This window comes from Chroicocephalus ridibundus, chromosome 12 (genome assembly GCF_963924245.1).
Source record: "Chroicocephalus ridibundus chromosome 12, bChrRid1.1, whole genome shotgun sequence".
Taxonomy (NCBI): Eukaryota; Metazoa; Chordata; class Aves; order Charadriiformes; family Laridae; genus Chroicocephalus; species Chroicocephalus ridibundus.
In genome coordinates, this window is record NC_086295.1 from 10,014,961 (window position 1) to 10,042,099 (window position 27,139).

At 40.1% G+C, this 27,139-nt stretch overlaps 1 protein-coding gene across 3 annotated transcripts in view; it reads left to right on the top strand.

Annotated features, from left to right (window-relative positions):
- Positions 1 to 27,139, top strand: part of PREX1 (phosphatidylinositol-3,4,5-trisphosphate dependent Rac exchange factor 1) — a 165,680-nt gene that overhangs the window by 105,412 nt on the left and 33,129 nt on the right. For all 3 annotated transcript variants that reach the window (XM_063349670.1, XM_063349671.1, XM_063349672.1), the window contains exons 10-16: positions 3,785 to 3,932; positions 9,788 to 9,888; positions 12,580 to 12,683; positions 13,402 to 13,451; positions 17,828 to 17,903; positions 20,279 to 20,351; positions 21,711 to 21,853. In XM_063349670.1, the coding sequence (XP_063205740.1) occupies positions 3,785 to 3,932; positions 9,788 to 9,888; positions 12,580 to 12,683; positions 13,402 to 13,451; positions 17,828 to 17,903; positions 20,279 to 20,351; positions 21,711 to 21,853 (695 nt within the window). The remainder of the gene's footprint in view (positions 1 to 3,784; positions 3,933 to 9,787; positions 9,889 to 12,579; positions 12,684 to 13,401; positions 13,452 to 17,827; positions 17,904 to 20,278; positions 20,352 to 21,710; positions 21,854 to 27,139) is intronic.

The window sequence follows — 27,139 nt, forward strand, 5'->3', positions numbered from 1 at the left end:
TTATCATAGAAGGATATTAGGTTTGATAGGCATGACCTGCCCTTCACAAACCCATGCTGACTGGGCCTGATCACCCTGTTCTCCTGCATGTGCCGTGTAATGGCACTGAGGAGGATCTGTTCCATGACCTTCCCAGGCACCGAGGTCAGACTGACTGGCCTGTAGTTCCCCGGATCCTCCTTCCGGCCCATCTTGTGGATGGGTGTCACATTTGCTAACCTCCAGTCAGCTGGGACCTCTCCGGTTGTCCAGGACTGCTCATAAATGATACCAAGTGGCCCGGCAAGCACCTCCGCCAGCTCTTTCAATACCCTTGGGTGGATCCCATCCGGCCCCATAGATTTGTTCACCTCCAGGTGCTGAAGCAGGTCCCTCACCATTTCCCTTTGGATTAGAGGGGCTTCAGTCTGCTCCCCATCCCTGTCTTCTAGTTCAGGGGTCTGGGTGCTCAGGGAACAACTGGTCCTACTGCTGAAGACTGAGGCAAAGACTTCATTAAGTACCTCAGCCTTTTCCTCATCCTTGGTCACTATGTTGCCGGCCCCATCTACTAGAGGACAGAGATAATCCTTAGTCCTCTTCCTATTGCTAATATATTTATAGAAGCTTTTTTTGTTGTCCTTGACAACAGAAGCCAGGTTTAGCTCCAGCTGGGCTTTAGCCCTCCTGATTTTTTCCCTACATAGCTTCACTACCTCTTTGTAGTCGTCTTGAGTGGCCTGCCCTTCCTTCCAGAGGCCATAGATCCTCTTTTTTTCCCGAAGTTGTAACACTAGCTCCCTGTTTAGCCAGGCCGGCCTTTTTCCCCGACGGCTTGTCTTCTGGCACATGGGGACAGCCTGCTCCTGCGCCTTTAAGACTTCCTTCTTGAAAATCACCCAGGCTTCCTGGGCTCCTTTGCCCTGGAGGACTGCCTCCCAGGGGACTTTGTCAACCAGGCTCCTGAAAAGCCCAAAGTCCGCCCTCCGGAAGTCCAAGGTAGCAGTTCTGCTGACCCCTCTCCTTGCTTCTCGCAGAATTGAAAACTCTATCATTTCATGGTCACTGTTCCCAAGACAGCCTCCAACCTTCACATCCCCCACAAGACCTTCCCTATTTACAAACAACAGATCCAGCAGGGCACCTTCCCTAGTTGGCTCTCTCACTAGCTGTGTCAGGAAGTTATCCCCAGCACATTCCAGGAACCTTCTAGACTGTTCCCTCCCTGCTGTATTGTATTCCCAGCAGATGTCCGGCAAATTGAAGTCCCCCACGAGGACAAGAGCTCGCGATCTTGAGACTTCTCCCAGCCGTTTATAGAATATTTCATCTGCCTCCTCATCCTGATTGGGCGGTCTATAACAGACTCCTACTACGATATCCGCCTTGTTAGCCCTGCCCCTGATTCTTACCCATAAACACTCAACCCCATTATTACCATCATTAAGTTCAAAGCATTCGTAACACTCCTATAAATATATATATAAATATAAAAATATATATAAAACATTTCTAACAGACTTTGTCGTATATGAACCCCAATACATCTTTTGACAATAGCAAGGATACTACCTTCAAAATGTAGGTTCAAAGTGGTGTCAATTTAACAGAGCTAAAAGAACCACCTGGAGTCAACAGAGAGAATCAGTTCTGATTTTTCTTTTTTTTTAATTTTTTTTTAATTAAAAGGCAGTGTTTTGCCATTCTGAGCTTATTGGTCAGTTCTGCATCCCACTCTACTGTAAGGATCCTAATCTTCCACATGATATATTTTTTTAATAAAATACACTTCTTGGCTTTTACTTTTACCCTCAGAGTGCTAAATCATATCTCTAAAAGTTCCAGTGAGTCTCCATTTATTAGTGAGTTTTCACTTTGTGAGGTCACCGGTGCTCTATGGAATTTCCTGTGCACCAAGTAAAATGTGTGAGGAGAGAGAAGGTTCAATAAGAAGTAAAAAGACAGGACTAGAAAAACAGACCGTATATAAAGAGGGATCTTGAGAATATGGGAAGGTGATTGAAATAAATAGTAGGAAGGGAAAAGAACTATTCCTTAATAGAAAGTTTCTCAAAGTTTTCCATGCAGCATTAGCTAGTGAGAGTGGATTTTTTCTGATGCTTTTTGTCATCTAGTTTTATGATGTGGCAGCTGATAACAGGCACTCGGGGTAAGCACAGATATTCTGGCAGACATTCCAGGCCTTATTGGAAAATCTCCTTTGGATGAGGGTACTTGCAAAGTCACAGAGATATCAGTGTTTGGATTAGAAAGCTTGGTGAGATTCCCGATTCTGTAGGATGAGTTGAGTAGAATGTGCATTCCAGTCTGCCATTTACATCAGAGCCCGGGGAATTCAGTGATGTAAGACCAGCCTGAAACATGTATACTATTACACAGGCTGTTTTCTATCACAAGTTCACGTTGCAAATTTGCCTCGGCTACACGTGTCAGCATTCACATTGAATTGGATCACAGTATAGGGGGAAATAAGGATGGAGGAATAACGGCAATAAGCCAGGGGATTTGTGGAGCCAAAACCTTTAGCCAGATATTGAACACATGAAAGAAATACTGTATTTGAAAGACAAAATATTGTGCAAGTCTAATTTCTGGAACGTGCATTTCAAGCCTCTAAAACAAATGCATTAAGCATTTTCAAAAAGCTAGAAAGCAGCTCTGATGACACAGAACACTATTAATTCATTTCAGTATCTCACCATAAAGCAACAGGATTTATGTCCAATTAGGGTGAACTGCTCTTCCCAAAGAATGTACAGCTTTCAGTTTTTAGCATTACGCTGACCATTTAAGTTCTGCCTAATGTGAATCTCTGTAAAAATTAGGCACGTAAGTCCAGGACCAAGGCAGGCTGCCTGTTCTCAAACTAATCTTAGAGATGTCTAAAATCTGTGCCTCTGTTTTGGACTCCAGGATTGCCTAGATTTGCAAGTTCTAGAATAACATAGCTGGAAAACAAAATGAATGGTTCAGGCTAGAAGAGACAAAACATCTACAGCAGCAGAACAACTTTTCTCATGTGCTGTCGTTCTAAAGCAATTTGCAAATCTAAAGGGAAGAGTGACAGAAAATGCCAGTTATGACGATAGTTGTAACATAGACACCTATTGTTTTCAGAGATCATCCTCCTGACTGTAGCAATTTTCAAGTTAACATGAGCTATATGGAAACTCATACAAAGTGGACATGAAATGTTCTTTATATCCAATTATGTGTCATTCCTTAAATCATTCAGTATGTCTTTCATTGACTGGATAATGTGATTGTCAAACTGTATATTTAGCCTAAGGGTATTAGTAAATAGGCTAATTAAGAAAGAATGAGAAAATCATATTTCTGTCTAGTTTTGATTTATTTAAGGATGTGAATTTGATTTCAGCATTTTTGTATTTTTGGCTACAAGTAATAGAACACTCAAAAAGTCATCTGCTCTGTCAAGCATTTAGCTGCCTTGAACAAGTCTTACGCTGGCAGTTTTTTCAGGGTCAAAAGTGAAATTGCAACAGAAAATCGGTTTCAGAAGGTATATGTTTTATCTTCCTTTGTTTGGAACTTCTCCATGTTCTGTAAACGATTCTACTTTGTGTGATGTGATGTAACCATAAGTTTAAATGACAGTTTTGTCCTCAGATAAATAAATGACACAATTTCCCCCTTATTTGTAAAACAAATCAGTTAATTTTTGTGTTTCTACCACTTTGTGTGTTTGGCGTCAGCTTTTGACTTTGAGCAAACACTTTATCTGATGTTAAGGATCTAAAGGAATTTCTGCTTTGTTTTCCAGGTTTGAAACTGGGAATGGAGAGGGATGCCTACGTCATGATTGCAGAGAAAGGAGAGAAGCTCTACCAAATGATGATGAGCAAGAAAGTGAACCTTATCAAAGACAGGAGGAGAAAATTAAGTACTGTTCCCAAGTGCTTTCTTGGCAAGTAAGTGGCATTTGAATTGAAAAGGCCCTTTCATCCCAATTAAAAGAACGGACTTGAGATTTTCTGGGGATGGCATTGTGAGGTCAGATCGGATGTGCTTTGATGCAGCTTAATTGAAAAGGCCATAACCTCCATTACAGTTGTGATTTATTAAAATTAATCATTGATTTCTATTTCACGCCATATGCAGGCTGTATAGTGACAGCTCATTCTATTGTACAGTAACTCATAACAGCTGTTTCAAATCAGCAAAAGGATTAAGAAAAAATACCTTAACTCCCGCAAGCTCGGTGCTGTTGGTGGCCTAACCTGTATCCTCTTTTGTATACAAGCAAATGCTTACCAGGTGATGTTTAAATCCAGCAGAACTGTCCAAGTCTCAGGATTGAATTTAGAAGTTTCCTGTTTGCCAGTGTAACAGACACAAATGAAATTTTGTGCATCAAGAGACCTGATGGATTTCTTAGAAGGATAGGGCTTTATTGTCTGGAAAAAGGCTCTTTCACTCAGGCTAGATATTACAAAATAATTCTTAAGAATGACATGTATGAGGTGGTAGAAGAGAGACCCCATAGAATCAGAGCAGAGATTAGATATGGTAGCAATGGGGCTGTTGTAGGGAAATGTCCTGCATGGCGCACAGGGAGACACATTAGTTGACCTGAGAAGACTTTTCCGCCTCAGCTGTTTATGATTGAAATGATCAGCTGTGGGAGGAAAAAATGTTCTGAGAGGCAGATTATCCATTCATTTCCCTTCCCTGCCCCTGGTCTCTGTAATGGCAGTTTGTGGGCAGCATTCCTTGTGTACAGCGTGTGGAAATGATGCATTGTCCTTCTGCTTGACAGAAGGCAATCTGGTAGCATAGGCTGGCAACATTTCAGCTATTAAAAAAATTCTTGGTTTGGGGAGATTTGGCTGCTTTTTTCTTCTTCTCACACCCTCACCCCCGCTGTTGATGTTGCCGGATTCAAATTCAAACTTTTAAGCTCTGATTTTGGAGGCATGATATAGCATTTCCTATTTTCAATGCAAATGAATTTTCAATGCAACATGAATTACCGGATCAGAAACTTACATTTTTCCAGTGCTGATATATATGAGACTGTTATGGATTCTTCGATATATTGCTTAGTCTCGAGTCCTACCTGGGATTTCCCGCTACTCCTTTTTCTTTTAAAATGCCTGTTTTCTTATATGCTCCACAATCTGTCCTGCTTATTGCCCTCAGTTTGCTTGACAGTCACCTGACACTCCAGTAGTGAGGACTTGACCTAACTTTGCCAATAGGTTGCTGAGCCCAGACTGAGATACCTACAGGTATCCTGATCTCTGAGAAAAGCATTATTTCTGCTCATGTTCCAGGCTGCTCCATAGAAAATAACTTTGCTGATATCTTTTCAACAGTCATTTGTTGGTACAGTCCTAGGCAACTCAGTTGAGTGCAACTCAATCAGTACAATCCAGCCATGACTCACATACTTTTCATGTCATTCCCGGGGCTTTGCCTGAACAATGCATTTTGGCTGCGACCTATTCATTTTTTCAGATATTCCTGCCTAAGGGAGTCACTGATAACTGTGCTGAGATGTACTTAGTGGTTTTCTGCTACATGCAGCTGAGAGCAACACTAATAATTTTTCTCTTGGCCTTTGGATATCAGATAGTATCTAGTAATTCAAGAGATAAAATGTAGTTGCAGGAAAAAAAAAATGAACTAATCCTAATATCTTCAGAAATATCACATGCATTTATTTATAAGGCTGTTTATTGAACTTAACTTCAGCAACTGACTTGCTTGAGTGCAAATCCGTTTTCCTAACCACTCCTTGGTTGTACGGGCATTTAGGCATGTGAAAGGGAAAGATGTGTGTTGGTGCCAATATATGTAAATGATGTGCTTGCCATGCTTCTTTTCAGCACTGCACTTAATTGATTGCAAAACCTTGAACTGTATTGAGCTTGTAATAGAGAGGATCTATTAACCTCAGGAGGTTCCAAATGTATCTGAGCAGATTGCACAAACCTGGACGGGTTGGATTTTCCTTTGTATTTCTTGAGGAGAAACCCAGCTGTTCTAAGGCCCTTAATTTCAGAGGTGTACTTGGGAGATGATGTCCTGACTTGCATGCCAGATGAGAACTGAGCGTGCTGCACTGGGGAGTGAGGATACTCTCAGTTATACTGAGAAGAACTGCTTAGGATGAGATGAAGAAACAAACCAAACTTTGTCATCCACTTTTTGAGTTGATGCTTTTTAAGCAACAGTCAGCATACGCTTAAAAAACTTCCTGGAATATTTCTGGATCATGCACTTTTCAATGCTTTTAAAGCCTCCAGAACAAATGGTTACTGATTTTACTTATAAATCAAATGCCACAGAAGTCTTAAAGTAGCTCTTAAGAAAACCATCCCATAGTTCTGAAGCTTCAAGGCTGTGAGAGTACTGTTCAGTTATTTTCCTTTTTCATCTCTCAATTTCAAACTTTAAGACTGCCTTACATTTAAAATCCAAATAAATTCACGGACACATTCCAAATAAAAGAAGCAGGAAAGCTAACAGGATAACAGTGTTCTGATGAAGTTTAGGGCAACTGTTTGTGCTGTAAACTGCCATAGACCCATTGCACTTGACAGAAAAATGTATAGCAACTGGACATCTACCCTGGGTACTTAACGTGATTACAGTCATTGGCCAGCATGTGTGTCCCCTGTATTCTCAGTAATGGGTGTGGAGGATCATTCTTATTTCTCCCTCTGCAGTTTATATTGTTTCATCTTTTAAGTACTTTTAAATAAATAAATAAATAAAACAGTTCAGAATCAATGGGAAATTGAGAATGAGCTTTCCTTAGAAGAGAGAGAGTGTGACTCGTCACTACAGTACTCTGGTTATAGCAGTTTTACAAAACTGTGCTGGTTTCCATGGGATTCCCCTGGCACAGCTGAATAGATTCTGCTGCTTTTTCTACACTATGACAGCTACAGAGTAGTCCCTCAACACACCAAAGTTTTCAGTATTGAAGTTGTTGTTGTTATTTTAAAGGCAAAATGCAAATACTACCTTCAGCTTAGATGAGTCAGCTCTGATAAACATGAAGAGACTAAAAATACTTCGTTTAGAGCCCACGAGTGGAGGCATGGATACTGGTTGTGATAAGCAGCAACCCTCTGCACGTTGGCAAGCACCCAAGTGGCTTATTGAACTCAGATTTCCCATATGTTGCTTCACTTTTATATATTCCTTTTCTTCTTCTTTATGGATTTAACACATTTCTAGTACAATTGCTAATTAACCTAGCAAACAAATGACCCTCCTAAGGCTTTGGCAGTGCTGTATTCATGAGGTTTGCAATGTCCAGGAAATAGTTAAAAGGCTGCGTGGTATTAGAGAAGCCAAGACAGACATAGATAGGTGGTTCCATAACCGTGTTCCTGTAGCGGGCACCACTGAGAATAAGGCACCTTGGACCCTGGTGATGCACAAAAGCAGGACTCTGCTTCAGTCTTCACTCTCCAGCATCATAACCATAAACAGATATGAAGCTTTAACAGCTATAGACACCCACAAGCAAGATCTGCAAGGGGAAACTGTACCAGCAGCACACTGTGGATACCGCAAAAAGAAACAATGAGTGCTAGCAGTGGGTGACTCTCTGTTAAAGAGCACCAAGGCACCCATCTGCCAACCTGACAGGGAGTCACAAGAGGTATGCTGCCTTCCAGGAGCTAAGATCCGAGACATTGCTGAGAGGGTGCCATAACTTGTCAAGAACACAGACTACTATCCACTGTTACTCTTTCATGTGGGTATGAATGACACTGCAAGCTAGAACCTGGGCAGAATTAAGGAAGACTACAGAGCCCTGGGGGTACAAGTGAAAAATATTGGTGCCCAAGTTATCTTTTCCTCCATTTTACCAGTTGGAGGAAAGGAGGCATCCAGAAAAAGATGTAAAATGCATATCAACTTCTGACTACATGGCTGGTGCCGTCGCAACGATTTTGACTTCTGTGACAATGGGACTTTCTTTCTTGACTATAACCTGTTAGGGAGGGATGGAATCCACCTGCCTAGAAGAGGGAAGGGAATCTTTGGCAGCAGGCTGGCCAACTTGGTGAGGTGGGCTTTAAACTGAAGGGCTCAGGGGGAGGTTGAAAATGGCAATGCTTATGCCATCGCATCCATCAGGGGAATAAGCCAGGCCAACCAGAGCAGAGACAAATGTTCCTTACAACATAGAACAAATGTTCTTATCTCCCAAGATGAGAATCAAGTAAGCCATCCACCTCAAGGATGTGTATTGCTATGGTCGATCCTCTCACCCCTCCAGGGAAACCTGCACGCTCAGTTATCCCTCTGAAATGCCTGTATACCAATGCAGGAGTCCTGGTGGACAAGTTGATCATGAGGAAGCAATGTGCCCTTGTGGCCAAGGCCAATGGCATCCTGGGGTGCATTAAAAAGAGTGTGGTCAGCAGGTCAAGGGAGGTTATCCTCCCCTTCTACTCTGCCCTAGTGAGGCCACATCTGGAGTATTGTGTCCAGTTCTGGGCTCCCCAGTTTGAGAAAGACAAGGAACTACTGGAAAGAGTCCAGTGGAGGGTTATGAAGATGATCAGGGGACTGGAGCATCTCTCTTAAGAAGAAAGGCTGAGAGACCCAGGCCCATTTAGTCCAGAGAAGAGAAGACTGAGAGAGGATTTTATCAATGCTTATCAATCTCTAGAGGGCAGGAGTCAAGAGGATGGGGCCAGGCTCTTCTCAGTGGTGTCCGGTGACAAGACAAGGGGCAGTGGGCACTAACTGGAACACAGGAAGATCCATCTGAACGTGAGGAAAAACTTCTTTACTTTGAGGGTCTCAGAGCACTGGAAGAAGCTGCCCAGGGCGGTTGTGGAGTCTCCTTCTCTGGAGATACTCAAAACCCACCTGGATATGTTCCTGTGCAACCTACTCTAGGTGACCCTGCTTTGGCAGGGGGATTGGACTAGATGATCTCCAGATCTAGATGATCCAGATGATCTCCCCTACCATTCTGTGATTCTGTTTGTTTTTCTGTACTTACTGTTTCTAATTGAGTAACGTACTACATATCTATCCATTGTAGGCTTTTATTCTGCCCATATGCTCAGCTTTGCTCCTCACCATAGAGATTTTGTTTTGTGCTGCATGAGTACACAGTCTTAGCACCTTTTGCCTATAAATTAGAAGCATCATTTATGTATCTGCCAGGCATCAACTCCAGTAAATTACCTTAAATTAACCTGTTAGTGTTTTGCTCTGTGCTTGAATTCAGTAGGTTAAATCTTCTGTCCCAAGTCCTGCTGTGATTCCATTAAAGCCAATGCAATTACACCACTGGCAGGGGGGCAGAAATCAGACCCGGTGAAGAAAGGTGAGCATGTGTAACTAAGTCAGACCATGAACACTGCTTGGAGGGATAGCTTGGATAGAAGTAGCTGTTTTTGCTACTGTCCAGCTTGTTGTTTTTAAGGTCATCAGTTAATCTTGCTTTCCTTTTCTCGCTTGCATGTCTGGATTGCTCAACAAAATAAGGATTCACAGCATCTTTCAGCCAGGTTTTCATTCCTTTTCTGTGCATGGTAATTATTATGAACTAAGGGGAATGGTGAGAAAAGTCACGGATAGGAGATCTGGATCTTCTCCAGAGCGTTTCCTCCAGAAATGTAGGAAATGGAACCACCTAGTAAAGGTATCATCACTTACAACAGTTTTTGCACTTGCTTTAAGGAGAAAGTCTCCTGTGGTTGACTGATGTCTTGCAGAGTCATATGTCTGCTTATATTCAGAGCGAAAAAGCTAATTGTTTCTGTTCTGCTTCCCTTTGCAGTGAGTTTGTATCGTGGCTCACAGAGATTGGAGAGATAAGCAAACCAGAGGAAGGGGTCAACCTAGGACAGGCACTGTTGGAAAATGGAATCATTCATCATGGTGAGTGCTCCATGCCATAAAGAGATGTCAGATTTCAGTAATGCCCTGGAAATAAGGGAGTGAAATGTGAAGAACTGTTTACATTATGCTCAAATGCTTTCCTGTACCATACCCATCCAATCCTCAAAATGTTTAATGACTTCTGGGATTAATGAGCAGGCAAATTTATGTCATGAAAACAGGACTTGTTTGGTATCCTGACAGTGTTTATACCTGCAATTACTTGATTTCTCTACAACATTTTTGTTGTGGACTATATCGGGTGTATATTCCTTTCTACTATGTGTGTTTGAAAATCTGTAGTGATCAATAAATATAGCTTTCTATATGAGACGTAAGCAATACAGATGATAGTTGAGCAGTGCTCTTTTAGAATGGGGCACAGGTACAAACTGAGTGAGGGGCTCCAGACAATAGGTCATTCTTTCTAATGAGACCTCTTGTCATAAAGAAAAGAGATGATGGAGGGTTTGTTGTGGGATTTGTTCTTTCCAGGTCATTTGGCAAGAATGTCTCTCTTTAAAATAGCAATGCACCATACTTCTTCGTCACACCCAGGAGATGACCTTGAAGTGTTGTGATGAGGGGTATTTTAAAAGAGTAGGATAGTGCATACAAAAGTGCTGCGTGACCAAAGTAGCACAAGATGCTTGTTTAAAAATTTTCTGTGCTGTCTGCGTTTCTACTAAAATAAGGAGTCTCTCCAGATTACATCCTTTAAATCCAGATTTGTCCTGCTGTCCTGTCGTGTTATGTTATGCAGACAGAGAAACACAGTGTTATGCTAGTTAAACAGCAAATGCCCCAATTTCAACATTCAGGTGAGGTTAGCTGCACAGTGCACATCAAAGGCATGCGGTATATAGGTCTTAAGTCACCAGTGGTATACATTTCCATACAATCTCTTGGAAACCAATTTAAATAGGGGAGACATTTAATTAGGCAAGTCGTGCTTTAATCTCTTGGTAACTCATCTCCACAAACTTGTCTTTCAGGTGACAATAACACTGTTAAGAAATGATGTCTGTTGTCTTACTTAATTAACACAGAGAAATCTAATATGAGCAGTACCATATTCCTTCATGCACTTCCACCCCCAGGTACCAAGACATACTTGCAGGCATATTCAGACTTTGAAGGGCTTTGAGCATAAGCTCAAAAATGCTGAATGCTTTTGAATACTTGACCCTAACGGTGGCTTCGGGGAACTGAAACACTCTGGCTCTGATGCGTGGGGATCCCCCTTTGGATGAAGAATGCTCTTTTGTGCTCACACCCTCACTTGCCTACATTCTGAATGTGTACACTTGCACTGTTGGTGCAAAAAGCTGTCCTGAGACTTGTTATTTCATGATGACTGTTTACCTTACCATAACTTCATACTTTGACACTTTCAGCAGTGCCCTTTTTCTCCAAACACAAATTTACAGCTCAAAGAAAGTTGTGCTCTTCTATCTACTGCTTCCCTTATTCAAATGCCCTGAGTAAGATGCATCTGGTTTGGTTTTAATAGAGTTCCTGATACTAGTGTCTCCAAGGATGGTTATTGATAGACATCGGAAGGTGTTTGCAATGCTGCATTTACTTAAGGAAATATCCCTTGGGATTTTGATAAATCATTAAACGTGAAAGTATCCCATTATGTGTCTCCTAACGTAGCGAGAACTTAAAACTTAAGCACCATAACGAAGGCCTCATCCCTGTTCTACATTAGGCAATATCTTTTATCTTTTGTTTTCACTTGGCGTAGCATTACTGTCAGGTGAGAACTGCTGATCTCTCAGCCTGCCTGAGAAGCAGGGCCATACAAGATTGCTAAATGCTGAGCTCTGTGCTAAGTGCTTAGCTCTGTGTGTTTTATCACTCAGTTTCCTCTGTATCTCCTTTAATTCTGGCTATTTTATCTGGGACTGCTGATGTGGAAGTTCTGGTACCTGTCACAGAGCAGAAGTGATCAGAACCCGGTCTGCTGAACCTGACAAAAAAGACATTTCTGCAGACTCCATTCTCAATTGGATTTAGAAATACAAAATCCGGAGCATGCAGACCCTCAAAGAAGTCAATAGCTTATGCAGCTTAGAGATTCCACTGTATACTAAAGGATGTACACCAGATCCTGCAAATTTTGTTTTAGTCTGTGAAATTAAGAAAAAATATCAGCAATAGCAGGAATCTTAATTAAAACCCGGATGTCCTATGTAATGAGGGAAGGTCTTAAGAATTTCTGGTCTCTGCCGTCTAAACAATTACCCTGCCCACTCTGCAAGGGCCAGACTAAATCTCAAACTGAGTCCTGGTACTTCTGAGTCTGCCTAACTCAATTTAATTGTCTTTAGTCATCCAGCACAATCAGTTTTCTTGGGTTAATCAAACTCAGGCTAAGATGCATCTTAAATAGTGTAAATCCATATTTTCTCTCAGTTCTTACATAAATTGAATCTGGTGTAAAAGGAAGCAATTTCAATTTTATTGGAGCTGCAGTATTTTAGAAAACTGCTTTGTTTGGTGGAGCTCTTCAGAAGTGCACATAAGCACGTATATACACAATAAGGGGACATTTGAAAAGCTGAGTCCTCTCTTCAGAAAATGATAGATATTCAGCAAATACTTAGGTGTAGATGTACCAACTGGCCTATGAAGAACATGGCAGGGGAGAAAAGACTAATTTTAATTATCATACTGGTGTTTTAGTTTCAGATAAGCACCAGTTTAAGAATGAGCAGGTGATGTACAGATTTCGCTATGATGATGGAACGTACAAGCCAAGAAGTGAACTGGAAGACATCATGTCTAAGGTTTGTATTATCATTCTTATTTGGAACTTGGTGATTTGCGTAAGAACCATCAAAAGAGTTTGCTCAACCTGTAAATGTCACTGACCTGTTATGCAGGAGATCCCTAGTGCTGTTTATCTTTGTTGTATTAAGCTATCCATACTAATGCCATAGCAGACATTTGCTCAAGGGAGAGGAAGCAGAGCTTAGCAATAAATAACAATAAAGTTGTGACTGCACCCAAGACTGCTGATTACAATCCTAATATAGTAACAAAAGGTCTTAAAAGAAAACAGTAAGCTGTAATACAGCATGTCTGTTGCAAATCTGGGCATTATGGTTCAGGGAGATAGAAGAGATCAATATTTAACTGCTGTTCCTGATAATTGTACATCAGATGAGTTCTGTTGATCCTATATCTGCCCATATACCTTTTAATAAATTGGATTTCTTCTTATGGACATCAGTTCATGGGTTAATTGTGAGGAAGGATTAATGGAGAAAATGTTGGAATGGACGTGATTAGAGATAAAAGAATAGGTTTTTTTGGCTTCTGGAAGCAGGGAAAGAAGAAAGAATGTTTGACAGAGAGAGTAAGGGAACTGTTTGGAAAAACAGTTAATCAATAGATAATTTCAGCTGAGTTGAGACATCAGTGTCCAGTTTTGCTAGCTTTAGCTAGTCAGTGTTTTTTTGAAAAGGAAAAAACTGCTAATACCATGCATCTTTCCTTCTTCAGGGTGTGAGGCTCTACTGCCGACTACACTGCCTATATATTCCAGTGGTAAAGTAAGTTCACCTTCATGATCTCCTTGTGTATATTATCTGGCTTTGTTAAAAGGATGACATGTTACTATTGAAATCTTTCATCTTTCTGATTACAAACAGTAGTTTTCTGCATTTTCTTGGCTCTTTTGCTACCCTTCTGTCTCCACAGTTTAGATCTGTAGTTAGTTGTACTTATGCTGGAGGATGTTGGAACTGGGTTCTGGGAGAGTGAAAGGCTACTGTTACAGTCTTCCTGCCATTTGCTTCCTCTAGCAGTTCACGAGAGCTGTGGGCATCATACAAGTTTATTTGTGTACTGTGGCCTTTTCTGTGAGTTAAAGTGGGTGTGATTAATAAGTCACTACTGATTCAGGGCAGATTATGTGGTGTGACTGTAGCTGCTGTATTATTTGGGTTATAGAAAATGTAAACAGATGCTAAAGTGATGTAAACAGATTCCAAGCGATGCTAGGATTCTTTCATTCAAGGCACCCTAAACAAACAAAACAGTTGGAAGTGGAATAAAACCTGAAGCTGTAATTTAAAAAAAACCCTGTAAATCTTGGGTGGAATCTTCAGAACTTAGCTCTGTATAAATAAATGCTAAAGAATTGAGACAATCTGCAAGTGTGAGTTAACTCTCTTCCCAGATCTCAGGAGATGACTTTAAATGTTGTTGCCTTACTGTGACACCAGATGAACATTTCTGACCTATAATGGAAACCACCCTGAGCCGTTTAGGTGTTCTGTTTAGGTGTTTCCGATTGAAAATTAGGCATTTTCACTTAGGAGAACTTCATTTTTACATACAGAAAACTGATGAGGAAGAAAAAAACCTGTGGTGGGCATGGATGGAGTCCCAAATTCAGCAAAGCTGACCTCTTGTCCCTGAGTTGTACAACAGATGTTTCTCTGAGAAATACTATTGTCATACCAAAAAGAGCAGCAAAGATAGTTACAGTCCATCAGTCATAAATTTGCCTAATTAGATCTTTGTTTTTCCCCCCAGAATAGCCGTTCTACAATAGTACAGATTTGAGTTAGCCTAAAGAATAGAGAGAGAGCCGGAAAGCGTGATGCAGCCCTTGGTATGCAAAATGGTTACGTATATGCATGTGTGTATTTGCATATACAGATTTCCCCCCATAAGATGGCAATTCACATGCAGAGTAGGAGTAATGGTAAGTGAAGCTGAAAAAATTTCACTGACCTCAGGGTGCCCACAAACTGAAAGGGATGTAGTCTTATGCTTTAGGGAATCAACAAGGACAAAATAACTACCATAGGCCTGTCTTGTGGTGTTTTATCATTGGGCTATTTTTGTAATAAAATCCCAGCTGGAGAATCTTCTAATATCAGGATTAATCTGTGGTAGTGACAGCGTGAATCTGAACTGTGTATGACCGGTGAAAAATAGCAGACTCTCAGAAGTTTTATGATCCTTCTGGGTAGATTTAATGCTCTCGGTATGTTCAGGCTCTTTTTCCCTGCCATTCTCTTTCCTGCACACTCTTCCTTTTATCTCCCTGTTGGAAAACTGAATCTCCTAGGCTGTCGTCCTTTAATGTCGTCTTATCATGGTTTTTTGCCTCTGACGAGCCTGATGTTAGCCTAAAGGAGCTTGCTTTTAGCCAAGTCAGTTGTGCAAAGCCTAGTACTTTCTGCTATGTTTTTGGACCGCTGCTTTATCTGGCATCTTCAGACTGCTGATCCCTGCAATCATGCTAGCAAGGTTGATGAGGCCTACCTTTCGGGTGCAACCTTCCTTCTAGAAAATTGACAAAACTGCTTGGAGTGGGAAGTGCATATGCCAAGAGGATCTGGAGGAATCATAAAGTTCAAAATTCAACAATTTTGTTGCCGACTTTCAAACATAATTTTGCTTGGTTGGCTTCCCTGGAAACCTGAGAGTTTGTGTAGCCTTTGCCTTTATAATTTTCCCTAAGTAAGCTCTGACACTGACATACTTTGAGGACGAACTGATATACCCCACTGGAAACAAAGCATGCTACTTTGGGAGGTGATACATAAAAAGTTAAACATTTTGAAAAATCTTAGATGTAGAGAAGGTTCTGAATATGTCTCTGATCGAGTTCGGGGAAGATGTGAGGGTGGAAGAACTTGCTCCCACTTACACATGTGATGGGCAATACTTCAGAGCATAGACGGGCTAAACACTGTGAGGAACATTATATTCCTCTAGTTTCTGTGAGGCAGCAAGGTTCTGCCAAAATTTCAATGTTTAGACGTCTATATTTGACTATTCACCTTCAGCTCATGGTTCTGGGTAACTTTCTATGATTCATGCTCTACTCTTATTCAGGCCAGATTGAAATGGGGGGAAAAGTCAGTGAACTAATGTTGAACTATTCATCCTGACAAGCATTTAACTACAAGCAGTGAAAAACTTGGCCTTGGACCAAGATCCTGATGCCAGCTTATTCAAAACTCTAGCTCTATGTCAGCATCTGTATTAAAATGTTGGGAGTTGCTTCTCACAGTCTGGAAACTCCTACTCATTAGCACTCAATATTTTAATGCTTTGCTTTATTGTTCTGACATTTCAAAAGCACATTTTCTCAAGATAAGAGTGTGAGAAGGAAAAACTGCCCAGAAGACTCCCACAGTTTTGTGCTGGGTTTAGCACATTACTGGAAGACAAGTCAAAAAATGTGTGTAAACACTATGAGGAAAGCTTTTGTTCTGAGGACACATATTTCTGGAAATGCTGTCATGTTTGGGGTTTTGGGTTTTTTTTTTTCCAAGTTCTGAAAATCCTGCTTCCCTTTCTAATTTCTCACACCCTGATTCTGCAAATACACAGGCATTTCTGCTGCATTTATTTACAAAAGCCAGTCACAACATATTTGTATCTGTAGATGATTAGTAAAAGGAAAACATGAGTAGGATGAATTTTAGATTATGGCTTCATTTTAAGTTTTTAGAAAAAAGTAAATATCAAATGGTGTGGTGCTAATGAAAGAGATTGATTTGACAGAACTCAAGAATAAAGTCTTCTCTTGAGCTGCTGCATAGATACATCCGGACTGTAAAACAGTCACAGCGGCTGTGAAAGTTTCCTTCCACAGTCATGCCAGTGGACCTCAAGCTTGAAATAGAAGGACCACCTCCAAGGGTGAGAGAGGAATTAATTCTTCATAGCCATTCAGCATTTGGCCTCTCTACTGAGACTCTCAACGAGAGGGAGCCAATTAATGCAAATTAATTGTGGTAATGGCTTTTGTAATGTGGAACTAGGAACTGGATCAAGACCACCAAACTTATTTCACACGGGCCAGTAAACAGCCTTAAAATGGAAAGAGCTTTTCATTCTCTCATGAGATGGATAAAATCCAGTGACCTGGAGGTGAAAGGTGTTAGAGCCCAATGTCCTGAGCCACATAGTTCTCTTATATTTGTATCAAAATTCTTTAGAAGTATTTTATGAAAGACTAAAAACATCAATTATCTCCATGGCTCTGAGAAGAGGAATGGAAGAAAACTGCTAAATGCAGCAAGTTACAATAGGGTTTCTTTTCCTTATTTCAAGAACAGAGCTGCTCTCTACAAGGGCTGTGTGTGAGATGGTGCAAGTTGTGTTACAAGACCTAAATACAACACTTCTTTTTTTATTTACAATGGCTGAAATTATCTAATGCCATAAAAGAACACTGTGTACTCGATTTGTATCTGGCTGCTCTGTGAGATTTTGCTAAAGGAAGTAAAATCTGAACAGTTGCAGAGAATCAGGAAAACCTCTCCTGACAGAGTAGGTTAAAAGGTGCTTAATTCGGTGAGCATAAGAAAAAGGGGGCACAGAGGAAATATGTAGGGTCACTGTCTATGAGTACATTGATGGGTAAACACTAGAGAAGAACTATTTAAGCTTATAGATGGGGCTGGCACTGAGCCAATAAATGTAAACTGGGCGTGAATGGATGGAAACTAGAAGATGACTTCCAGCCAGAAGAATATGATTTTCAGCAGGACTGATGGTAGCAATATTCTAAAGTGAGTTAAAGAAGCAGCTCAGTGTATCTGTGAAAAGAATGTCTTGGCTGCCTCCGGTAGGAGTATGGGCTCTCTGAAGGTGGCTTGAAACAATATCTAGAGAAATTTGAAATAACACTGCTCTGTATTGATCTGAAATATCTTCCTAATTCAAGTTGCTGGAAAAAGTTTAAAAACTAGTCCTTTCTTCTAGAGAAAAATGATATCTGCTTCCTATTCTTTGTCTTATTTATTTGTGGCTGAGAGTCTCTTTTTTTTTCCCCATCTATAATTCTTCTTTCCTCAACTTCATAATATCAGATCACAGTAGAATATGTAGGTTTAGAGTGTAAAAGAAATGTTTACCTTTTTGTCTTGATTTTCACTGAATTCTCTTTCTTAATTAGAGACCGTGACTATCACCTAAAGACCTACAAATCAGTAATCCCTGCAAGTAAACTAGTGGATTGGCTTATTGCACAGGTAAGAAAATTTTAAGATATTGCTGTCTTTGACAAGTAGCTTAATTTTTCAGTTCCATTTAAAATTAAATAGGACACATTTATCCAGAGAACATAATTAAATGTATTATGATTCTTTGAACTTAAATTTTTATGCTTTCTGTTATTGTTCCTTTGGTGAAAACATTATTTGGCAGCATCAAGAGGAAGAAAGTCCTTTGTTAGCCTTGGGAGTGGTGAACTGGCTGTTCTCGGGGATCTCTTCTATTTCTTGTGATTTTCTGAAGACATTTAAAGCAATGATGTTCTCATTTAATCTCGTATAGGTGTGGTACAATTTTATTGAAAAATGAATCTAGAGTTTTACACCAGCTACTACACCACAGTCTTTAGAAATTGTAGTTGCCCCACATTTACCTTGTAATTACACAGAAGACCCTGTAGCTTGGGAAATGAAAAAATCAGCTTTGAAAATCTAAAGCAACCTAAAGGGAGTGTGCCACGTAACTCACCATCATACAGTCAAATGTACATTCTGTTTTTGTCTTAAATGATGGTCTGATTCACAATCACATTAAGTCATACACTGACAAAATAACATAAAGGGAGGGTAGTTTGAATGAGAATCAGGCCTCTGACAACCAGGGATGTTGTCCTTCAGAAATGTTTCCTGCAATTGCATTTGGCATCCTCCTACATTAATAAGATTGATATAAGGTTTTTCTGTGCCAAATAACTGGATGAGAATGAGTAGTCAATTGTTTTCCTGTTAAGAGCACAGAGGAGAGCAAAGATATTAGTACTGAGGTTGTCATATCAGTTACATGTGATTTAATGGGGTCTTATTCATGGAAAGCTGAGGGGAAAAAAAGTCTGCTTTGGCCAAAGAAAAGAGATGTAATCAGGCTAATCTGGCCAATATAATAGTTAATCATAGAGCTGAAGGCAGTAGAAAGACTCAGATAGCAAGGTAAAACATCGGCTCTCAGCCTGGAAAAGGTAGCACATTTCCTTCCCCATTTTTCTTCATTCTGGTAGGTTAATCTGGCTGTTAGTTTGCCTGTTTACTGAACTTTACATTAAGATTGAACCAGAACGTACTAAAGTCAGATATGGAGAAACAGAAGACTCTGTAATTTATGTTGTGTATATGTGTGCATATGTACATGTATACAGATGCAAAGGTGAGGGAAATTTCTGCTGTGCTCAGTTAAAGGGGAACATTGTTAAACGTGTAAATCACTGTTTATGACTTAGATGAATTCCTGTTGGTGTGGCTAAATCAATCTTTGCTCATAGATCCTTACAAATAGTAATTTTTATGGGGGCTTGCTTGGAGTTTTCATACTAGATTGAGCCATTTTTTAGCAACCAGTCATACTTTGTCCATACTAGCTAACAAGAGATTTTAGTGGGAGCTAACGGACACTCAGCTTTTTGCAGAGTAGTGCATTTATTTAACTGCTCAAATATCTACCTTTCAGTTTCACTTTAGGCATCTGTCCTTGAAAATCTTGGGATGGTGTCTGATCTGATAACTACCCGTTACACAAAAATGCTAGGATATATTTATTTTGCTTTCTGACAATCAGCTTGCATCATGATTTTAGTTTAGAAATGGTGAACAAAAAAGTGCAGACTGGGAAGCAGGTAATCTTGCATCGAGTGACCAGTGTTAACAATATTTTTCTTCTGGGTAAGACCAATAGAGCCTGCTGATTTTTACTAGCACTATTTAGAACTTATGTGTCTGCTTATAAAGTACAACCAGCATGTTTTTAAACTTGTGTCTGCTAATTCGCAGCCATGTAGAGAAGACTAGGCATTTCTTGTATTTAACTGAATTGTAGGTGCAAAACTTAATGCTGCCATTTCAGGTAAACTTCCAAGTCACCTTTGGTACCTGTTTTGAAATACTACACTCAAGGCTTCAGGTACTGAGAAACTGAAGCCTTTGTTCTTAGGTCTGCTCTCTAAGAAAAGAATGCCACTGCAGTTTTAACCAGTCTGACCTTTGGAGTTCACATACACTGGGTTTACTCAGGTTTTCCTCTAAGAATGAGCTTTATCCTCGGTGGCTAATGGGTCCTGAAGTCTAACACTATGATTACAAATAAAAAAGTCTTTACATTGAGATAATATTATGTCCCTTTGTGGGTTAAACAGCTACTTTCCAGAATCCTGGTCTTTGTCCTCCCAGTTCCTGTAGGCGGCAAGAGATGCTATATATAGGAATGAATGGGGTTTGGGCAATGGGGTGGCTATTTTAATTTCTTGCTGTTGTTACCTGCAAAGAGCATCCTGCTAATTTCAAAGCCACAAGCTACGTGGTAGGGAAGGGGAATAATTTATCTTAGGAAGTCGTCTGAGATGTAATATTTATCCTCTTGTTTCTAGGGAGACTGTCAGACTCGGGAGGAAGCTGTCGCACTGGGTGTTGGACTCTGCAATAACGGCTTCATGCATCATGGTAATGCATCAATATTACTTCCCACAGCCAATTAAAGGAGCTCTTACTTCAGTCAAATTAGCTGACTGTCTGAAAATCCCTTTTCTGTAGGCTGTGCCATACATGCTGACATGTATACAATTGCAGGCATGCCAGCAGGTCCTTCTATTTTAGAAGTCCTTGAGCTTCCACAAAATGTCTAAGCCTACTACCTTCCCAAGTGAATCCCCTTGCTAATAGTTACAATGAGCCCTGAAACAATTAGACGAGCTAGAAGGGGAATGTTTTTTCACTGCATCTCTTTCAGAGCCTTCAGACCAATCCATAGCCAAGTACTGTCCTGAAATATCACTGAGAAATGTCAGGTACAAAGTAAAATTGCCTAGTACTTGCCACTTGGACAACAAGGACACTCCTCAGTGCTGAATCTCTGAAGCTTCAACATCTGAAGTGCCAAATTGCCAAGTTAGACATCATCCATCCTCAATGATGCCACTGCTAAACTGGGAAAGTGAAAAAACCCACATCTGTATCGGTATCAAATAGCACATATAAAGTCCTAAGAGTTAAAACAGTTTGTCCAGGGAAACATCCAGTTTTAGTCATAAATAACATTTGCTCCCTATATTTTGAATAGTGTCTTTGAGAGCAGATTATTGTAAATAACTAATAGAGAATTTGCATAGTACTTGATAAGAATGTAAGAATAATTGCTTTTCTTTAAAGTATTTGATCTTTCTTGAGCCCGTGTAAACTTTGGACATTCATAGCATCCTTTGGCAAGGAGCTCCTTTGCATAAGTACATGCTGAATGAAGAAGTTGTTCCTCAGGTTTTGAAATTGTCACTTGCTGTTTTTATTTGAAGGTCCCATATTTGAAAACATGGTCAAGAACTTTGTCATGCCTTCCACAATTTTGTAGATCTCTCTTCCCTCTCAATTCCTTTTTAGGTTGAAAAGCCTTAGACTATTTAACCATCTCTTGCCTTTAGCCATCACTTAACTTTAAACAGCTATTTTACCCCTCTTTGCTCCTTTTATAGTTTTACCATATGAATTTTGACATAGGAATGGAGCATAAGGTAGTGAGTAGCATCTTTCTTCCAAGAGGATCTTCTGCGTTTTAGATGCATTTTACATGCCAGGGAGGTCAAACATTGTATCATCAGCTACTGTGCACTGTGAAGAAAAGTATATCCCTAAAATACAGTAGTAGTTTAAAAATATGGAATAAATAGGTGACTGACAGGGATGCATCTGGTCTTTGTTTATAAAGACTGAGGAAACGTTTAGGATTTCCTTTAACTTTCTTTTTTGTTTCTCTCTTTCTTTCTTTCTTTGTGTAAATGCCTGTATATATTTCATATGTATTGTTTCCAGTCCTGGAGAAAAGTGAATTTAAGGATGAATCCTTATATTTCCGCTTTTATGCTGATGAGGAGATGGAAGGCACCAGTTCCAAGAACAAACAATTACGTAATGACTTCAAGCTTGTGGAAAACATCCTGGGAAAGAGTCTTCTGGTAAGAAATATGTTACTGTAAACCTTGATGTTTTCATGAAACTGGTATTGTTTTATACTAGAGGAGAATGAGAAGGAAAATTATAATAGAGTTGAAATGGGGAATTGCACCTGTAGCTAGGCTTTTATTCACTGCATAAACACTAATTCTTGAGCTGCTTTGCTGTAGAGCTCCAACTTCTGTAGCTCTGACTTTTCTAGCTGGGCAGACCACAGAGCTTATTCTAGTAGCAGGGGAAGTCTGTAAGTTGCAGGGTCCCTGCTTTAGCACATGACCATCCTGCACTACCTGGGAGCTTTGGATTCTTGTGGTGGAGGAGGAAGTAATGGGTGCTGCTATCTTGGGAGAGATCTGCCATCAAGGTTAAACACAGTTTTAAGTTTTAAACACAGTTTAAACACCCTTATATGTGAGGTAGGTTCAGATGCAAGTTATTGCATCACGGATGCATCACAGATATTTCAGGACATCATTGTCTAAGTGATATGAATATGCCCTGCATTACTAGATTAAGTATCGTCTTTATTTTGTTTATGGAAACAATTTTCAAAAAAATACCATTCTTTATGTTCACGCTTTTGCAATGTTACTATTACCTCCAGATTCCCACCTCGCTAAATGCCATCACAGTCTTTACTGCACTGGGATTATTCTAACGCTGTTTGGATTTGGTAGTTGGATTGGTGCAAACTCTTTCTTCTGAGATCCTTGTTTAGTGCCGGTGGCTCCGGGCCCATCTTTTGCTGCATTTGAACACTGGCAGAATACAGGAGCAGGATAAAAACTTGGGTCAGAAACTACAAAAGCAGAATTGCTGGAAAAGATCCAGAGGTCTATTATATGGGAAAACTTTTCCTGTGGTTCACACAAACTTCACTGTCCCACTGTTGTCTTGTCTCCCAGGAGACCAGTCTGTGTTTGTCTGAATGGCCAGAAGTAATATTTAAAGCACCATGGTCCCTTAAAATTATTCCTCTATGAGACTGGTGTGTCAGGTTAATATGATTATCCTCATGGAGAATTGTTGCATAAAGGGAAGCAGTTAAAAGGTGATACACTTTGTGGTGTTTTTTTATTGTGATTTGCAGCACTGAGAAATCAGTTTCTTGCAAATTGGTGGGAACTGCCACTGTTCAGGTATTTTTAATTTTCCACCTTATGAGGACAAGACAGTTTGAGGAAACAGATTGACTGGTATGTCTCTTCCACTTTTTTCTGTTGGTTGAAAGCACTTCTTTTAAAATGCCAAAAATCAGTGGTAGTATATTAGCTGCGAAATGAGGGATTTAAAGTTCTTTGATTCAGTTTTCTATTAATGTAATAATTATTTATTAGTATTCACTAAAGAGACAGAACAAACAAGCAGACCTTGCACATGGACTATTTACTAGTGATTAATCATTATCTGTAATTGGTTCTTCCAGTCACTCCATAATTTGGTAACTGAAATATTTGCAATAGGAATATTTTTAATAATGCTATTATTGTCATTCTGAAATGCATCAGTCAGCCTCTGTCAAAATACAGTCCCATCTCAAAAAGTAAACAATCTGAAATGAACAACACACGCTGAGTAAGAAATTTCCTACTTAGAGGGCACAGATTTTTGTCAAATGAGTAGCAGTCATGCTAAAGTTATGAGTTGCTCTCATTTTCACAAATAAATTAGCAGTCCCTTGAATGCCTGTGAAGAACCCACAAATAGTACAGTAAATGCGTGACACTTATCCCCAAAAAAATTTGGGCCTGACTTCTGTTTTATTCTGTGTTTAGCAATTACGAGCAGCTGGGATCCTGAGGGCTTGCTGTCTGTGGAACATCACTACTGGCCTCTTTACACTCATGATAGGGCATTGATCCTTCCCATCCCACTATAAGAAGTTTAGTGGAATTTCCTCAGCACTGGCTTTTGAAACATGCTTTTCTATTGCCATGAAAGCCTATCTGTTTAATGGAGAGCTTCCCCCACCCCCTTCATCTAAGTTTGCTCTGTTACTAGAGAGCTTGCCCTTGAAAACAGAAAACAGAAGTTTTGGCAAATATATCATTAGAAATGCCGAGGAAAAAAGTGCTTTCAGTCTGAAAAAATGCATTTCAAACACAATTTAATACTCATTTATTTGTGCAATAGTTTCTCATTGAAGGACATAAATCTTGATAAACTGAAAAAATATACAACATTCTTTGCATAGTTGAAGAGAATTTGGATTTTGGATTGACTCCAAGCATTGTGACTTGGTTATTGCAATGTGCGTTTAACTTGTAATCAGCACCTCTACTTGTTAGCCCAAGCCGACCTCAACACAAATAAAGCTGGTAAATTGGAGCTGAGTGTCAGAGAAGGACAGTTGCCTGTAGGGATGGGCCTCCATCAAAGTTGCCTAAGAAGCTTCATGCACACACAACACTAGAGACCCCATAAGACTCTAGTGTATTACTTACCTGACCTCAAAAGAAAAGCGTTTCCAGTGATTTCTAAAGATGGTGCTTCTGTACATTTTATGTAGCATTTCTCAAAACTGCCGTGCTGCATTGGAGATCTGGACTGCAAGTCTACACCTCATCAACTTTCCAGACCTGTGATATTTCTTACATTCCTCCGGGGTATCCCATATTTCTTGTTCTCAGTAGTGTGTTGCAGTAGTTGCAGGAGGGAGTAGTTGCCATGTACCACTGGAGTTCATAGCCAGGGCTGTGGTGGCGTGTCCTGGAATTCAACTCATGCAGGCGCCTGAGTAGTGTAGCATAGTCAACGACAGCCAATGGTTTGAGGACAGAAGTCAGGGCTACCTGGGGTTTAATCTAACTTCTCACATGAACTCACTGTGTGGCCTGAGCAAGACCTTAAGTCACTCTATGCCTCAGTTTGCCATTTGAAAATTAGGATGCTAAATTAATCTACCCACAGGGCTTTGCTACTGCTGTTACATCTAGAATGAGCTTTGAAAATCAAAGTGTCCATATAATTCAGCACTTCAGATATCAAGTTTTTAGATAATAGGTAGAATTATCATTTGAGTTCATGTCGTCTCTGTTTTAAACCAGCTAATCCAATAAACATAGCGTCGACTTTAAAATTCTTATAAAACTATTAAGCACATTTCTCCTATTCTAACTATGTATAAAAAAAATAGTAATTTGTATTACTCAAAGCCATACTTAGTCCTTAATAAAAACCTTTGGAATCTTTAATCATTCCAGGATAATAATTTTTGTGTGTTTTGCTAATACAAAATGACCTAATTCTGCAAAATTTCAGTAGAGAGTGCAAAAAAGAGATTTCCCTTTGTTCTTCATTATACTAGTGTACCACGGTAGCTTGAGAATTAAATCATTGATTTAAAACACCCCTGGGAAGAGAGCCACTAATAAGCGCCCATCCTCTAGGGATTTCTGATCTCCCAAGGAGACAGGCTGGCAAGTCAGTAACAAGAGGCGTCCATCATCCAGGTGTATGTGGCCAGATAAGGCCTTTGAGTGGATTCATGTACTAAAAATTACAATGAACTCTGAAGTGAAAAACATCCTTTCAGCTGTAAATCTTTCACTGTTCAGAATGAACAGTTCCATTTCACTGCCCAATTTCAAAGCTCACAAAGCAGAAGAAACTTTGAGTCATTTTGTGTATATTAAGCCTATTCTTCTAATGTGGCAAAACATACCTTTAAAGATAATAGCAGTAGGGCTGGCTTAGATTCTGGAGCTTCTCATTGGAAAGAAATTTTGTCTTTTCAAATTTTGTTTTAGTGCCCCAGAGCTTTGGACTTTTGAAAGGCTGGGGAGACTGGACTGGAGATGAGGTGGCAGGAAAATAGCTCTCTTCAAAGGAATGCAGCTGAAGCCTCATCAGTTTTGTGAAGCATTCAGGCTTGACATTATCTGATAAGCCACTGCTCCTTAAGAAATCCTTAACCAAGCCAGACTCTTCACGTGTGTCCAACAGAGAAGAGTTTATGCTGGAGAGCTGTAGGGAAGGCTGCGAGAGAAGGATGTGCATCCTGGGCCATAGTTAGGAAATGGTGTTTGATCTGCCTGTCCTGCGTCTTCCGCTGCTGATGTCTGAAGGAATTTAGGCTGAGAGTTTCTGCTTCTGCATGAACAGTAGGAGCAGCCTGCGGAGGCTGCCTGGAGTGAAATGGATCCAGTTTCTTCACCTCCTTCTGTGGGAGAATCTTAGTACCCAACCCAAGGCCCTTCGCATGTATGCAGTTTGAGGGATCTGCAAGTGTGGTGGGTAAACCGGACAGTAAACCCTGTGCATTAAAGTCACGCTCTCATGACATTAGCGTGGTGCAGTGCTGAAAGCTACCCCATAGCTGAGCATCAAGCTACTTCACATCTCTGTCGCCTTCTTCTGGAAATCTGTCGAATCTCCCTTCATAGACACTGAGCGTCCCTATGCCACAAGCATTTTCTGACTCCGTAATCCTCCTTGTACAGGAATGTGCAGAAATGAAGAGGTACCACAAGGGCATCATACCCACAAGCCAAAAATGCTTCACAAATGTAACACATACAGGTGTAATAGACCATTCTTTGCATGGCTTTTCTTCTCCCCACTCTCCTCCTCCCCAGTCTCTGCCAAAATTCTCTTTGAATGTGTTCTGACAACATTTGCCCTCTGATTTTGATTAAACATGCTTATTTCTCCTATGGTCTCATTTTTTAACGTGGTTGTCTTTCAAGATTAAACAGCTGCTGCCTTATGTTCAAAAAAACTGATTGGATTTCAGGGGCACAGAAGTAATTCTTGTAGATGGCAAGTTAGTTAATTGCTTTGGACTCCTTAGGGATGAATGGTGTTCAGCTGTGGAATTGCAAGGTATTACTACTTTATATTAAAGGATGAATCATAGCTTTCTCCAAGCATTACGATTTGAATATTATCCTTAGTCTACCTTTTCATAAGAGACTGTCCCCAGTACAGGAGCATCAGTATACAGAATGGAAGATTTCTTTCTTTATAACTTGGTGATAAATTCCTAATGTTGATGCATTTGGGATTTCTTAAAAGTATTTTGGTGCTTTGCTTTCAAACAATACATTTTTGAAGTACTAATGAACAGAGAAAGGTAGGTTATTAAAAATGATAGCATATAAAAGATCGTCATGCCTAGTAATGGTAACTGTACCCAAGAGATCTTGTAAGTTTGTGTATCTGCTGGCTTCTTAAGTTTGGCAAATCAAAGTCTCCAAATTTTTAAATATCTTTTCACATATGCTTTCAAAATCCAACAGAGGAAACTGAACAGTCCCTTCAAATTTAAAATGAGGTTTGGATGGGGA